We start from the raw sequence: 16911 nt of genomic DNA, 5'->3' as shown, positions 1-16911 counted from the left end.
CGAGCTGCAGCACGCCTGGCCTGCCGATACCCGTCAGCTGCCTCAGGGGTCCCGGAGGTCAACATGGCCCGATAGGACTCCTTCTTCAGCTTGACGGCATCCCTTACTTCCGGTGTCCACCACCGGGTTCGGGGATTGCTGCCACGACAGGCACCGGAGACCTTGCGGCCACAGCTCCAAACAGCTGCGTCCACAATGGAGGTAGAGAACATGGTCCACTCAGACTCAATGTCCCCCACCTCCCTCGGAAGCTGGGAAAAGCTCTCCTGGAGGTGGGAGTTAAAGACCTCCCCAACAGAGTGCTCGGCCAGACGTTCCCAGCAGACCCTCGCCATACGTTTGGGCCTGCCAGGTCTGTCCGGCTTCCTCCTCCGCCAGTGGATCCAACTCACCACCAGGTGGTGATCAGTTGACAGCTCAGCCCCTCTCTTCACCCGAGTGTCCAAGACATAGGGCCGGAGATCAGATGAAATGACAACAAAGTCTATCATCGACCTCCGACCTAAGGTGTCCTGGTGCCACGTGCACTTATGGACACCCCTATGCTCGAACATGGTGTTCGTTATGGACAAACCATGACTAGCACAGAAGTCCAATAACAAAACACCACTTGGGTTCAGATCGGGGAGGCCGTTCCTCCCAACCACGCCCCTCCAGGTGTCACTGTCATCGCCCACGTGAGCATTGAAGTCCCCCAGTAACACAATGGAGTCCCCAGTCTGAGCACCCCTCAGTACCTCTCCCAGGGACTCCAAGAAGGCCAGATACTCTATGCTGCTATTCGGCCCGTAGGCACAAACAACAGCAAGAGCCCTCTCCCCAATCCGAAGGCGCAGAGGGGCGACCCTCTCGTTCACTGGGGTAAACTCCAACACATGGTGGCTGAGCTGGGGAGCTATAAGCAAGCCCACACCAGCCCGCCGCCACTCACCATGGGCGACTCCAGAGAAGTGGAGAGTCCAGCCCCTGTCGAGGAGCTGGGTTCCAGAGCCCAAGCTGTGCATGGAGGTGAGCCCGACTATCTCTAGCCGGTACCTCTCAACCTTCCGCACAAGCTCAGGCTCTTTCCCCCCCAGCGAAGTGACATTCCATGTCCCAACAGCTAGCCGCTGTGTCCGGGGATCAGGTCGTCAAGGCCCCTGCCTTCGACTGCCACCCAATCCACACTGCACCAGTCCCCTACTGCTACCTCTGTGGGTGGTGAACCCACAGGAGGTCGGGCCCACGTCACCTCTTCGGACTGAGCCCGGCCAGGCCCCATGGGCAAAGGCCCGGCCACCAAGCGCTTGCATACGAGCCCCAACCCCAGGCCTGGCTCCAGGGTGGGGCCCCGGCTGCGCCATACCAGGTGACGTCACAGTCCTTGATGGTTTCTCCATAAGGGTTTTGGTGAACTGCTCTTGGTCTGGCCTGTCACCTAGGACCTGTCTGCCTTGGGAAACCCTGACAGGGGCATAATGCCCCCGACAACATAGCTCCTAGGATCATTCAAGCACACAAATCCCTCCACCACAATAAGGTGGCAGTTCTAGGAGGGGTATCTATTTGTGTATCTATGCTCTTGCAGGATTTTTCATCATTTGAATGTCTTGCTTTGAAATTTACTGGTGGTCTACCTCTACTGCTTTTGCTCATTTACCGGCCTCCCAGAGTTTCCTCTGTTTTTATTAATGAGTTGTCTGAGCTGCTTTCATCTGTCAGTGCTCTATGTCCATCTATACTGGTGCTTGGTGATTTGAACATTCATGTTGACTCAGATAACTGTGATTTTGCTAAAAACTTTGTGGCTGTCCTTGATTGTTTTGATTTCACCCAACATGTAGATTTTCCCACCCACTCAAAGGGTCATATCTTAGATCTTGTTTGTATCTCTGGCATTACACCATCAAATTTATATTCCAGAGATTTCTGTGTTTCTGATCACATGGCTATTTTATTTAATATTGCTGTCCCTGAGCCTCTCCATCACAGGCGTGCATTTCGCACCATCACATACAGGAACACAAAAAACATAGTTACAGCTGATTTATTTGACATACGACATCCTATTTTGACCATTAAATCATTAAACTCATCCCCTGAGGAGTTAGTCATGCTCTACAACTCTCACCTTGCTGACTCTGTCAATCACCTTGCCCCCCTGAAGACACGTACTGTCTCTCTCACTCTGCTCCATGGTTCACACCTGAGCTTTGTAAAATGAAGGCTGCTGGTTGGCAGCTGGAGAGACTTAGTCGTAAAACTGGCCTAACAGTTCATGCGCTGGCATACAGTGACCATGTCTCTACCTACAAAGAGTCTCTAATTGATGCCAAGACCAGCTATTACACCACCATCATTACCAGAGGCCAAGGAAACCCTAGAGCCCTTTTTTCTACTGTAAACAAACTTCTCTTGCCTGCTAAAAACTTCTTACTCCTTCCACTGATCTTTGTTGTAAATTTCTTGAATTTTTTCAAAACAAAATTAGCTCTATGTACAAGCAGATCAAATCCACTCCCATCACTCCCTCTAATGTCCCCTTTCCCTGCTCACCACCAGCTGGATCTTTCTCTGCTTTCTCATTAGTCGATGAGCAGTATGTCCTCGGCTTAGCATCTAAATCCAGGCCTACCACCTGTCTCCTCGACCCTATCCCCACCCCTTTGGTCAAGATTTGCCTGCCAGTTCTCTGCCCCCTGCTGGTCAAGATAATAAACTCGTCCCTTTCAACTAGATTAGTCCCTCAGGCTCTCAAAACAGCAGCCATCACTCCTGTCTTGAAAAAACCTGGAGCAGCTATTGATGATTTTAAAAATTATCACCCCATTTCCAATCTTCCCTCACATTGCAAAAGTCCTAGAGCGTATTGTTGCCAATCAGCTTCAAGAGCATTTAGCCCAGGGGTGGGCAAACTTTTTGGCTCAGGGGCCACATTGACTTTTGAAATTTGCCAGGCGGGCCGGGCCAACACCAAATTCATACATATCGAACATAAACCGGAAAAGCTTTAGTGTTATTGTAAGGCCTTCACTGACAGAGACCCAAATGCAGATCAGATTGACATTTATTTTAGTTCTCAGTCAACAAAGGCAGAGCAGAAAAATGCTTGCAGTTCAATAGATTGGCAATGGATCCATCCAGAAAAGTAATACACACACACACACACGTGACAGTAAGAAAAGTAGCACACTTAATTCTTAAATTACATCTTTGAGCTGCCAGGATGAGTAGGATGCCAGTGTATTTGTATATTTGTATCATTTTATACATACAACTAAATTGCATATCATTAAATTGAACTAAATTACATATCAGTACACATAATTTTTGTACATTTCACTGAACTCGTAGATTTACCGTACACCTGAGTGTTTTTTTTTTTTTAACCATCTACTTCCAGCCTGCCAGTACAACCAACCACCATTAGTAGGAGAGGTACCACACCATGCCAACATGTTTGCAGTTCAATGGTTTGGCACTGGATCCATCCAGCCCACAAAATCAAACAAAACGGCTCAAGAAAGCAAAAAACTCCAAACTGGTTTTCAGGTTCAAAGTCACTCACTGAGATATTTCCAGTCCTCAAAAAATCAAAACACAGGTTCCAAACAGGTTTTCATATTCCAAAAGGCCACTCATAGATCAGAATAACCTCCACAGGCAAAAGTCCAGGAACAGAATAATAGCAGACAGGGACATAAATAAGGGGCGGAGCAGACACCCAAAAGCACATGGTACTTAAAAACAAACACCAGCACTACAGCAGCCACCCACGACAACCAAAATTACTAAGAGTTATACTTTTTATATTATTATGTCTGTAAACATGTGACTACCATCTTATTACAGCTCCAACATAGTTTTAAGAAGAGAAAGTGTTAATACTCACATTCACTCAGCAACCACTGAGCTGTATTCGTCCGTGCTTGTGCTGACTGGTTGTTAGCATAATTAGCATGCTTGGAGGAAAAGTGCCGTTTGATGTTATATTCCTTTAAAACTGCAACGGTTTCTTTGCAAATGAGGCATACAGCCTTTGATCGGACTTCAGCAAAAAAAAACTTAGTTGTCCATTCTTTATTGAACACCCTGCACTCACTGTCCACTTTTCTTTTTTTAGGACCACTCATTGTAAAGTTTTATCCTGTGTTCTCGAGATCATCAGTGGCACGGGCGCCAGAATGACTTCCATGGCACACGCTGCACCACTCTGCAAATGTAATCTCGCGTGAATACGACTGACTGGAAAGACGGATCTCTAGAACACCTGTCTACGTGATAACACTGACGCTTATAGTTTATAGATCTGCTCAATCGTGTTTATATGATTGTCGTCCACGGGCCGGATTAAAAACGCCAACGGGTCGGATGTGGCCCGCGGGCTGTAGTTTGCCCACCTCTGATTTAGCCCAATATAATCTTTGGGAGAAGTTTCAGTCTGGGTTTAGGGCCATGCACAGCACCGAGACTGCCCTGGTCAAGGTTGTCAACGATTTGCTGTTAGCTGCTGACACTGGCCATGTCAGTATACTTGTTCTCCTCGACCTTACAGCAGCTTTTGACACTGTATGTCATAATCTTTTATTGAGCCGCTTAGAAACTTTGCTTGGCATCACTGGTTCTTCTTTAGCCTGGTTCAAATCTTATCTTACCATGAGAGAACAGTTTGTGTCAGTTGGAGACTTTAGATCCCCTAAATCACCCCTTCTTCATGGGGTCCCTCAGGGCTCTGTCCTGTGACCCTTACTATTTATAATATACATCCTCCCTCTTGGCCACATAATACAGCATCATGGGCTCAACTTTTATTGTTATGCAGATGACACCCAAATTTACATTCAAACCAAACCCTCTCACCCACTCCCTCCGTCCAATCTTGTCAACTGTCTAAATGCAGTTAACAATTGGATGGTGCAGAACTTTCTTAAATTAAATCAAGACAAAACAGAAGCCATCCTCATTTCCACCCCTTCTATTTTGAAAAAAAACTGGAGCACTCACAGCTATCTATTCCTGGTTATTTCACCTTCACTACTGTTGAAGTAAGAAATTTGGGTGTTATTCTGGACTCTACTCTCTCTTTTGACTCACACATTAAAAATATTACTAAAACAGCTTTCTTTCACCTGAAAAGTCTCTCCAAACTCCGTCCCTCTTTAACTTCATCTGCAGCTGAAACGCTTATACATGCTTTTATCACCTCAAGACTGGACTACTGCAATGCCCTACTCGATGGTATCCCAGCCAAACGACTAAATAGGCTGCAGTATGTCCAAAACTCAGCTGCTAGGGTACTCACTCACTCCAGGCCCTGGGATCATATTACTCCTATTCTCTACAACCTTCACTGGCTCCCAGTCAAATACCACATCCAGTACAAAATTATCCTGCTTGTCTACAAATCTCTACATAACCTGGCCCCTCCCTATTTATCAAATCTCCTAACTCCATATCAGCTACCTCTAAATCTTCGCTCCACAGATGTCCACCTATTTAGCAGTCCCTTACTCTCGGCTCTGCTCTGGGTGACAGGGCTTTCAGTGTTAATGGCCCTAAGCTGTGGAATGCCCCACCACTAGCGTTGCGCCAATGCTCAACACTGTCCACTTTCAAAAAACAGCTAAAAACACATGTCTTTAGTTTGGCCTTTTCTCTCTGATTTTTAATAACATTATTATTATTATTGATTTCTCATGATCTTATTATTGTTGTTCTTATCCTATTGTTTTTGCTTTTTATTGTTTGTTTTTTACTGTTCAGTGTCCTTGGGTACCTTGAAAGGCGCTTATAAATAAAATGTTTTATTATTATTATTATTTTATTTTATTTTTATTTTTTTATTATGTTAGGACTATCATATGAACAACCAGAGTGCCTTATCGTGTGCCGTGTTGTGTCTTCAGTGCCTTTGTTATGGCACAAACCCCTTTTACTACAAATTACTTGACTCCTTGTTACAAAGGGAAACTCTTATTACAACTGCATGCATAGAATAATGAAATAAAACTTGTATATAAAACTTGCATCATCCACGCTGCATTAAAAATAGAAATGCGCGCACACACAGGAGATCTCTCACTCTCGCAGCGCAACTCTCTCTCTCTCTCCCCCACACACACAGGAGATCAGAGTATACAAAGGAGAGCACACTGGTGTATATAGGACGAGCCTGGTGTTCTTATTATCTATGTAGGAACAATTTAACGTCATGGGCATAACACTGACTGAGCGTTAGGGCTGTAACGATACACCCAACTCACGATTCGATTCGTATCGCGATTTTTGACCCACGATTCGATACACCCACGATTTTTTTTTAATGTTTTTTTAAAGTAGTAAATTTGACTTATTAACATTTACTTACTTACATTAACTATTACATAACAAATAATTCAGACCACTGCAGAGAATGAGTAATATGTATGCAAAAATGAACAAATGTATATCCAAAGATTGTTTTATTTCTCAAAATAATACTGTTGAGCCGGAAGCTCTGTTTTTTCGGTTCTGAAAAAGTAATTTTTCCAAATCGTGTAAATCCATTAAGATTTTTTTTTCTTTTTTTTGGGGGGTATAGGGGTGGCTCTCTCACTGTCTCACTCTCATAGGGCCAATGATTTTCTGTGATCGTGGAAAACAGATGGAAATTACGGAATTTTTATAGTGAAACATTGCTCGCGTGTCAAAATGTAACTGCCGCAGAAGGCTTCCGCCCAAGCAGACATGCCTTCAGTGTTGCCAGATACTGCTAACGTTTTCCACCCCAAAATATGTTCAAAACCAGCCAAAAAGCACCTAAAACCTCCCAATCTGGCAACACTGCATGCCTTTCCGGTCAAGTGATTGTGATTGGCTTGTGGCACACCTAGCCAGCCAATGAGCTGCTTGTTTACAGATTCGCTCCCCGCGTCGCAACCAGAATGGTGAACGCTTAAAAGAAATTAATGCTCTGGTGGCCAAGGACACCATATGGCTGCCAGTGGTGAGTGTGGACATTGCGTGACTCGCAGAAGATTGTTGCAGGTCGGCGAAAAAATGACTTACTAATAGATATAAAAAATAAAAGTAATTTAAGTAAGTTTAAAATGTAATTTAAATAAAAAGTAAAGTATTCATAAATTGAAGTTTGGAAGTGCCTCTGTTTTTGGGCTGAGGAGAAGTTTGAAAGGGTGTACCGCGATTCTGCCTTCTTGTATCGCGACACGGATCGTGGCTCTGCGTATCGCGATTTCGATTTCGATACGCATATTGTTACAGCCCTACTGAGCGTCAATGGCGGATCCATCTTTTGCTGGCAACTACCCGTCACAAGTAACGCCATTCAACCAAACTACCTCTTAACCAACTTGCTTTCATTAGGTTAACAAACTTACCGTAGTTCCATAAGATATACCTGTCGGTATAAATCCTTAGTTTTTCTCAAGAACTAAGGGAAACTTGAATCCTTAGCCATCGCAGAAGTCAGAGTTCCCAGAACTTCTATCTTGGAAACCCAGTTTCTAGATCATTGACTCCTCACTGATATATCTTTGCCATGACACAGACATTAAACTTCACTGATCAGTAATTTCAGTACTCCTTTAATTTTGTGACCTTTAAATAAGGTCAAACAGAATTAGTGGTTCCTACCTATTTAATGGTGGACTGCAGTGTTTCCTGCCTCTGGGTGGCAAAGGGTGTACTGCCTCTTCTCTGAAGAATACGAGGTTAAGGATGGATGTTTGTTTCTCCATGAGTGTCCTCCGGTCCGCTTGCTGCCCAGAAGACCGCAGAAGTCATGCAGCCCACCCAAGGATGCCAAGATTTCTCATGGAAAAATGACAAACACCAACACCAGTCTCGTCCTTTTGCAAGAGAAAGAAGGTTTATTGCAGAAACGGACAAGTGATGAGAGTTCGGCACACCCCTCATACCGTCCCTTTGTTCTCAAATCTATCTCTTTACTAAATAAAAAGGAGACATTACATCAGTGATGCATTACATCACTGCACTTACATGCCCTGATCATGTGCTGGGAGCGTGATCAGCCCTAAACCTGATTTGGATCGTCTCTAATCGCTGACTTGTATGCACGTCTGCTACACACGTAACGAGCATGATAAGATGAACATGTTTCAGTGCAGAATGTTCTGAGTCGTTAGTACTTGAAGAGGCAACACTCAGGGAAAAGGAAAATTACAAAACAGTATGACACTAAAATTTTCTCTCCATCTCCTCTCCAGACAATGTGGCTGTAAAAGGAATAGCAACACAATCTTCTCTATATCAGAGATTTTATGCTTCCCGTGCTATCGACGGCAACAGAGCATCATCCCTGAGTTCCGGCTCATGTGCACACACAAATCTGGACTACAACCCATGGTGGAGGGTGGATTTGTTGGGAGTGTATGATATTAAGAATGTAATCGTCACAAACAGGGACAGCGCCGCAGAGCGGATAAATGGTGTGGAGATTCACATTGGCAACTCCATAGTCAACAACGGCAACAATAACCCCAGGTGACTATATATATATATATATATATATATATATATATATATATATATATAATTTTTTTTATAAATTTAAAAAAGAATACTAGCATAAAGGAGTAAGAGTTTACTTAGAGAGCTATATTAACATTTCAGAAAGATTGCTGCCTGTAAGTCTTTGTAATCTGCTAACAATTCTTTGTATGCTTTTACAACTTTAATAATGCATTACAACATTCAGTTAAATTGCTCAGAATGTAATGTGAAGTTGTGACTGATAATTATCTTTGTACAGAATTCTAAAACATATTAAATATGGCGTGGCAATGTAGCTTACAGCAGGTTATGGGCGCTGAACTGCTGGTTGTCCAGGTGGTGCTCTGAAAACAGTGTGGGCTTTATAGACAGTGTGGGCTTTATAGATAATTGGGCTAATTTTGAGGGCACTGCTGGCCTGTTAGGGCGGGATGGTATCCATTCCACTCGGGAAGGTGCTGCTCTCATTTCCTGCAGCATAGGTCATAGTCTCAGAACAGGCCTAGTTAATTTCTGACAATCCAGAGCCAAGGCCAGGGAGCAGATGAACAGGCTAAACCGACTGTCTGCTAGCTACACAGAATCGTCACTCAGGGTCCACTACATCGAGACTGTGTCTGTTCCCCGAGCTCAACAAAAAAGTAGAAATATTCAGAGAGTTTGTTCCAGTAACCTAATCAATATAAAATTAGATCATACTGACTGTACAGCCACTGCCAGCACCTTTGATCTAAAGGTGGGGCTATTAAATATTAGATCTCTTGCATCTAAAGTGCTAATGGTTAATGAACTCATTACTGATCATGAGTTTAATGTACTTTGTTTAACTGAAACATGGATTAAGCCAAATGAATATATAGCATTAAATGAAACTAGTCCTCCTGGATACAGTTACATACACCAGCCTCGTCTAACTGGTAGAGGAGGTGTCGCGGTTATTTATAATGATTATCTAGGTGTAACACAAAAACCTGGTTATAAATTTTATACATTTGAAGTTCTTCATACTAATATAATGTATGTACAGTAGCCTCGAAAAATAGGTCTACCCAGTTAATTCTGTTACTTATTATTTATGGGCCCCTGGGGCCATATTCTGAGTTTCTTTCTGAATTTGCAGATTTTATCTCAGATATGGTTATTTCCTTAGACAAAACTTTAGTTGTCGGAGAGTTTAATATTCACTTCGATAACCCAGAAGACCCTTTGAAAACAGCGTTTGTGTCCATTTTAGATTCAGTAGGGATTAATCAGAATGTCATAGGACCAACCCATAATGGTGGTCACACCCTCGCTCTAATACTAACATTCGGGTTAAATGTAGGAAATATAGTCATATTTCCACAGTCTGAAGTTATCTCAGATCATTATTTCATCTCATTCAAAATATGTCTGAGTAATAATATATGCACCTCACCACGCTACTGTATTAAATGTACATTCACGTCAACTACTGCACAGAGCTTTATAAATGATCTCCCAGAGTTATCAACTTTGATTGGGTCACTGTCAGCCCCTGCAGAACTTGATCAGGCAACTGAATGCTTAGAGTCAACATTCCGCTATACTTTAGATAATGTAGCTCCTCTTAAATGGAAAATGGTAAGAGACAAAAAATGAGCACCCTGGAATAATGATGACACTCGCACTTTAAAACAGACCACTCAAAAATTGGAACGTAAATGGTGTCAAACAAAATTGGTAGTGTTCAAATTAGCGTGGAAGGAGAGCTTCCTGAAGTATAGAAAAGCTCTTAGTGCTGCTAGATCAACATATCTCTCCACCCTAATAGAAGATAACAAAAATAATCCTAGATTCCTATTTAATACTGTAGCAAAATTAACCAGGAATAAGTCCACTATAGACACATGCACACCTGCAGTATGTAGTAGCAACAATTTCATGATTTTTTTTTAATGACAAAATTGAGAATATCTCCTCTCATTATCTCTAGCCGCTTTATCCTGTTCTACAGGGTCACAGGCAAGCTGGAGCCTATCCCAGCTGACTACAGGCGAAAGGCAGGGTACACCCTGGACAAGTCGCCAGGTCATCACAGGGCAGACACAGACAACCATTCACACTCACACCTATGGTCAATTTAGAGTCACCAGTTAACCTAATCTGCATATCTTTGGACTGTGGGGGAAACCGGAACACCCAGAGGAAACCCACACAGACACCATGCAAACTCCGCATAGAAAGGCCCTCGCCGACCACAGAGTTCGAACCCGGACCTTCTTGCTGTGAGGCAACAGCGCTAACCACTACACCACTGTGCCACCCCTAAAGTTGAGAATATCCAACAAAAAATTAAAATTACTAATTTAAGGTCAGACAATGTAAGAGACCCTGTAGTCAACAATGTAACTGTATCAGATCAACAATTAGAATGTTTTACTCCTCTTAGAGAAACTGAATTACTTTCATTAATCTCGGCATCAAAAGTCTCAACTTGTGTTCTAGATCCCTTACCTACACGTTTATTCAAACAGATAATACCTGAAGTAATTGAACTGCTTCTAAAAATAATAAATTCTTCTCTTATGATTGGCTATGTATAGCCTAGTAAACTAGACCCACCCGCCTAGCGGCCAAAAATATTTTTGCCTAACGAATGGGTCTAGCCTCGCACCATATAAACAAAAACACCCCGGGCATCAAATCGTGCCCGCCAATCACAACGCAAGGTTTTTGTTTGGATTCTTTGGGCGGGCTTTTGCAGGAGTGACGACAAAGCTGTGCAACGCTGGAGAAAGCACAGCAGGAAAAATGGCTACGGCTAGTGAACAGCGCGCGTTTGACTCCGCTTTGGAATCAGTTTAAGAAGAATTAGACTTGGAGTTTTTGTTGAAACATGAGCAGGAAGAGGCTCTCCGCTCATTCCTTTTCAAGAAGGACGTTTTCGCTGTTTTGCCGACTGGCTATGGCAAAAGTCTGATCTACCAGCTAGCTCCGCTCATAGCCAAAAGGATGGCTAGTTTGTGCAGTACGAAGAATTAATAAACAGCTTTGAAACATTACTTTTTGATTGTTTCTTATTTTCCCGTTATTTTAAATTTAAGGGAAATTATTTCACCAAACACCACTAAATAAAAACTCTCAAAAACAGTTTAAGCAAACCCTTGAAAAAAATGAGTGTATGTTAAGTATGTGGTACAGACTCCAAACTTGTGGTCATTATCTCCAAACTTCTTAATATCTAGAACCTGTTTATTAATTAATACGCATTTTGAAAAATTATTTATTTCAAGGTCTCCCCCACTGCGCGCTCTGACTACGTCACAGTCACTGTTGCGCTGATTGGTCAGAGCGTTGGCCTATACACACAGAGACAGTTTGAAAGACAGCGGGTTGTTCCTCCTACACCCTTCAGAAATGTCTACGGATCGAGGCCAGACTAAATATTCACATTTAGTCTGGCTTGCCAGGCTAGGCTATGTACCCAAATCCTTTAAACTAGCAGTTATCAAACCCCTGATTAAAAAAAACCTGACCTTGATCCTTGTCAGCTGTCCAATTATCAGCCAATATCAAACCTCCCCTTTATCTCCAAGATCCTTGAAAAAGCTGTGGCACAGCAGTTATGCTTATGTGGCAGATCACAGAATTCAGGGACACATGTCTGCCCGGGGGCATTTTGAGTTATTGACAGATTCAGAAAGTACAGTTTCTAAGCTTTCCAATGATGCCTTCCATGTGGAGATCTGACAATATTTGAAGAATGTGTGGCCTTTTGAAAGTGTATACTTCTTAAAACAGAAAAGGAAGAAAATCACCCTCAAAGTTTTCCATCTCAGCTACTCTGGGTGTAGGGCGGGCACATAATGGTGCTCATTTGCATGACATTAAGGAAAGCCCTACCCCCTACTAGCTAGCACGATACTACTTTCATGTAAACAAAGATCACCACGTCAATTTTCCTTCTATGCAAAGTATGCCCACGACAATTATGAAGTACAAAAATAAGTCCTAAAGTATACTTTAACGTTTTGTGGTTGAAAAATTACTCACACCGTAAGAAAGAAAGATAGCACGATGATGACACAACTAACACAACACTAGTTTCATGTAAAGCCTCGGTCACAACCGGCTGTATGTGCTCCTACAGCCGGTCTACATGCAAAAAACTCAAGAAACACATGGAGAGTGCGCATGAAACGCACGAGAGCGCGCGTGTGAAAAGCACGAGAGCGCGCGTGTGATGTGCTGATTTTCGAGCCGCAGACCGGCCGCAGAGGTTCTTTGTCATGTCAAACAAACTCTACGGGCGCTTATGTTTTTTTCAGGTTGCAAGACAAACTTACGGCCAATGCGCATCTTTCTCCGTGAACAAAAAAAAAAACGCAGCGATTTGGGAAACGCCAAAAATCACACGGCCAAAAAATCGTACGTCCGGTTGTGACCTAGGCTTAACCAAACCACAACACTCTCCGTTACATGCAAAAATAACCACACAGCCTTAGATTAATAAACTTACCCCATCAGAAAAAGAAACGGCGCCTTGCACACACCAATGCCTCCGATGGAATGTAATCCTAGAACGGTCCGTGTATCATCCAATCATTCAAGTATTCCATTCAATCTGGAAAACGAGGTTGCATTTTTTTTTTGCTAGAAATGGTTATCTCCGATGTAAATACCGTGTGTCTGTTTGCTTCGCGGTGTGTCAGCTCCTCTGCGCTCTGTTTAGTAACTCATTCCATAGTGAAATCACATGCCTGTATGCAGTTAAGTAGCCATGTGCTCAGCCCGTATCATACAGCTGATTCGCGGGAAAAAAAAAAACGACTTAAATCATCATGTGAATGGCCCATATTGTAATTTACCCACACCCCCCAGCAGGCTACAGTCCTGACAAAAACGAGACAATTTGCAACAAAAAAAAGTATGCTTTTCCAACAAAACAATATATTATCTGAAATACTGATTGCATTCTTCAAGATCTCAACTTGCACATGATGGAAAAAAACAAAAATCACAAATTTCGAAAAAAAAATGCTTCTTTTGCGATTATCTCAGATTCGTTTCGGCCGACATGTGTCCCTGGATTCGGTGAGGGGTCACTTATATTTACATAGGAATAACATCCATGAAATGTATCAGTCAGGATTTAGACCTCATCATAGCACAGAGACAGCTCTGGTTAAAGTAGTAAACAACCTACTGTTGGCGTCTGATCAGGGCTGTGTCTCGCTGCTTGTGTTGCTTGACCTTAGTGCAGCATTTGATACCATTGATCATTCCATTCTTCTGGATTGACTAGAAAATGTTGTGGGAGTTAAGGGAACAGCCCTCTCCTGGCTCAGGTCCTATTTAACTGATCACTATCAGTATGTTGATGTAAATGGTGATATTTCTAGACATACTGAGGTAATGTTTGGTGTTTCACAAGGTTCTGTCTTGGGTCCACTGCTTTTTTCTTTATATATGTTACCTTTGGGTGATATTATTCATAAACATTGTATTAGTTTCCACTGTTATGCTGATGACATACAGTTGTATGTTTCTGCAAAACCTGATGAGAGACACCAGCTTAATAGAATTGAGGAATGTGTGAAGGACATTAGACACTGGATGCTTATTAATTCCTTCTGCTTAACTCTGACAAGACTGAAGTACTAGGACCACATGCAGCTAGAAGTAAGTTTTCTGATTACACAGTATCTCTGGATGGCCTTTCTGTTTCTTCACATGCAGCAGTAAAAGACCTCAGAGTGATTATTGACCCCAGTCTTTCATTCGAAACTCACATTGATAACATTACCCGGATAGCTTTCTTTCATCTCAGAAATATTGCTAAGATAAGAAATTTAATGTCACTACGTGACGCGGAAAAAATAGTTCATGCTTTCGTTACCTCCAGGTTGGATTATTGTAATGCCTTACTGTCTGGATGTTCCAATAAGTGCATAAACAAGCTCCAGTTAGTTCAAAATGCAGCAGCAAGAGTCCTTACTAGAACTAGAAAATATGACATCACATCACCCCTGTCTTATCCACACTGCATTGGCTCCCAATCAAATTTCGTATTGATTATAAAATACTACTATTGACCTTTAAAGTACTGAATGGTCTTGCACCACAGCACCTGAGTGAACTTCTGGTCCTCTATGACCCGCCATGTCTACTTAGATCAAAAGGTGCAGGCTATCTGCTGGTACCTCATATAGTGAAAGCTACATCAGGGGGCAGAGCCTTTTCTTACAAAGGCCCACAGTTATGGAACAGCCTTCCAAGTAGTGTTCGGGAATCAGACACAGTCTCAGTGTTTAAGTCTAGGCTGAAAACTGGGAGTGTCGTGGCTCAGGTGGCTAAGGCGCCATACCATAAATCCAGGGACCCAGGTTCGATTTTACCCCGAGGTCATTTTCCGATCCCTCCCCGTCTCTCTCTCCCGCTCATTTCCTGTCTTTACACTGTCCTATCCAATAAAGGTGAAAAAAGCCCAAAAAAAATCTTTAAAAAAAAAAAGTCTAGGCTGAAAACATATCTGTTTAGTCAAGCCTTTTGTTAATGGTGTTTATGAGGTAAAGGTGTAGATCTGGAGGGTCCTCAGGCATAGAGTGTTTTGGTAAACTGGGATGTATGGATGCTGTCAGTCCCCCACTTGCTTGCTCACTCGAGTTTGTTGACGATGTAGTGGCTGGCTGCTTTATGTCCCGGGGCTCCCTCATGCCTGTGTTACTTTCTGGCACTCCCCTTTTAGTTATGCTGTCATAGTTAGTTGCTGGAGTCCCTGCTTGTACTCAGTGCAATATCTATACTGCTCCTACTTATTCAGGTGACATTGGGCATACCTAACAACCTGTGGTTTTTTTTCTCTCTCTCTCTCTCTCCCCCCCCCCCCAAAAAAAAAAATCTGTCCCTCTGAGTTACATGTCGGTCCTGGGATTGAGATGCTGACCTCTTCTGCTCCTCGGACCTGCCTGATCCATCCCGGTGCCCTGTGTCTGGTTGGAGTCTCATCACATCGCTCCTGTGGAGGACGGCCCATATGGACAGTTGGGGGTCGCGCCTGGAGAACGCTCTGGACTCTTGCAGTGGTGCTTTTGTGGCTGGGGACTGCAGTTGACTTGCTGACTTTAGGACTGCAGTTGACTTGCTGACTTTGGGACTGCGAAGTGTGAGGAAGTTTTGTGCTCGAGTTTCCGTCGGTGGGGGATTTATAGCATCAACGAAGCTGACTTTATGTGAGGACTGTTAATGTTATAGTCATGTTGTCTGTTGTTGCCCATATGAGGATGGGTTCCCTTTTGAGTCTGGTTCCTCTCGAGATTTCTTCCTCATGTTGACTGAGGGAGTTTTTCCTTGCCACCGTTGCCACAGGCTTGCTCATTGGGGATAGATTAGGGATAAAATTAGCTCATATTTTAAGTTGTTCAAATTCTGTAAAGCTGCTTTGCAACAATGTTTATTGTTAAAAGCACTATACAAATAAACTTGACAACTTTTTAAAAAGTTTTTAAGTGTCACGCTTCCGGGCTCACCCAACACTCAGGACTCCACTTCCCACAATCCCCCTCACACACCAGTCACTACCACGTGCACTCCATCAGCCAACCCGGAGCAACTTCCTAGGAGTGGCTCCCCCGAGTTCTAATAATCACCTATACTTTTTTGTTTCCATTTGTATTTATACCCCTTTGTTTGTTTTGTTCGTCGTACAGCAGGGACGTCACTAGGTTTGAGAGACAGGGGTAGCTTAGCACCCAGAGGAGAAAAGGTATTGTGCGCGCGCAGCGCGCGCCGAACATTTTTCAGAGCACCTACTAAGGCTGTCAATCAATTCATTATTTCAAGAGCATCACACCTTGGGGACACACTTCCCACCATTTCTATTCTATTTTAAAATTGCTTTCATCATTTAATTGCTTGCTGAAGCAACTTCACCAGCTAAACTACAAAAATGTGAAAAAAAAAACAATGGTAGGTGTCATGCATTCCTGCGCAAACTGAAGAGGGCAAGTGCTTCACAAATCATCCTGTAAACATTCTACAGAAGACTCAATATAGCCTAGGTAAAGTTAAGCAAATGCAAACCACTGACAGCAAATTACAATCTCACCGTGTGTGTCTGCAAATGAAAGCATAGAATTCTGACTCTCTGCAAACCCAACTCAATGGAAGCCCGCACCGCGCCTGCTGCAGAATGCCCGCGTAGTTTTTTAAGTCCTACTAGCCTACCACTCGACGTGACGCTTGACACAGAGCCAGTGAGGAGGAATCAGAACGATATTAATAATATTGCATTAAACAATAAATAAGCAAGCAGAAACTGTTGTTCGGATTAACTTGCGTTCTTGATGGCTCATGTTCAGTGCTTTACTGCCTTTGTTTTTTTTGGGGAAAAATAAATAAATAATTTAAAAAAGGTCAAAAAATATAGGGTGGCTTTGCCATAAGATAGGGTGGCTGGAG

At 43.0% G+C, this 16911-nt stretch overlaps 1 protein-coding gene across 1 annotated transcript in view; it reads left to right on the top strand.

Annotated features, from left to right (window-relative positions):
- LOC132883383 (fucolectin-like) overlaps positions 1-16911 on the top strand; it is a 63722-nt gene that overhangs the window by 31065 nt on the left and 15746 nt on the right. The window contains exon 3 of the mRNA XM_060916958.1: positions 8205-8481. Within this exon, the coding sequence (XP_060772941.1) occupies positions 8205-8481 (277 nt within the window). The remainder of the gene's footprint in view (positions 1-8204; positions 8482-16911) is intronic.

This window comes from Neoarius graeffei, chromosome 3 (assembly GCF_027579695.1).
Source record: "Neoarius graeffei isolate fNeoGra1 chromosome 3, fNeoGra1.pri, whole genome shotgun sequence".
Lineage (NCBI taxonomy): Eukaryota > Metazoa > Chordata > Actinopteri > Siluriformes > Ariidae > Neoarius > Neoarius graeffei.
Note: the sequence above shows the minus strand (reverse complement) of the source record. Positions and strands in the feature narration are given on the sequence as shown.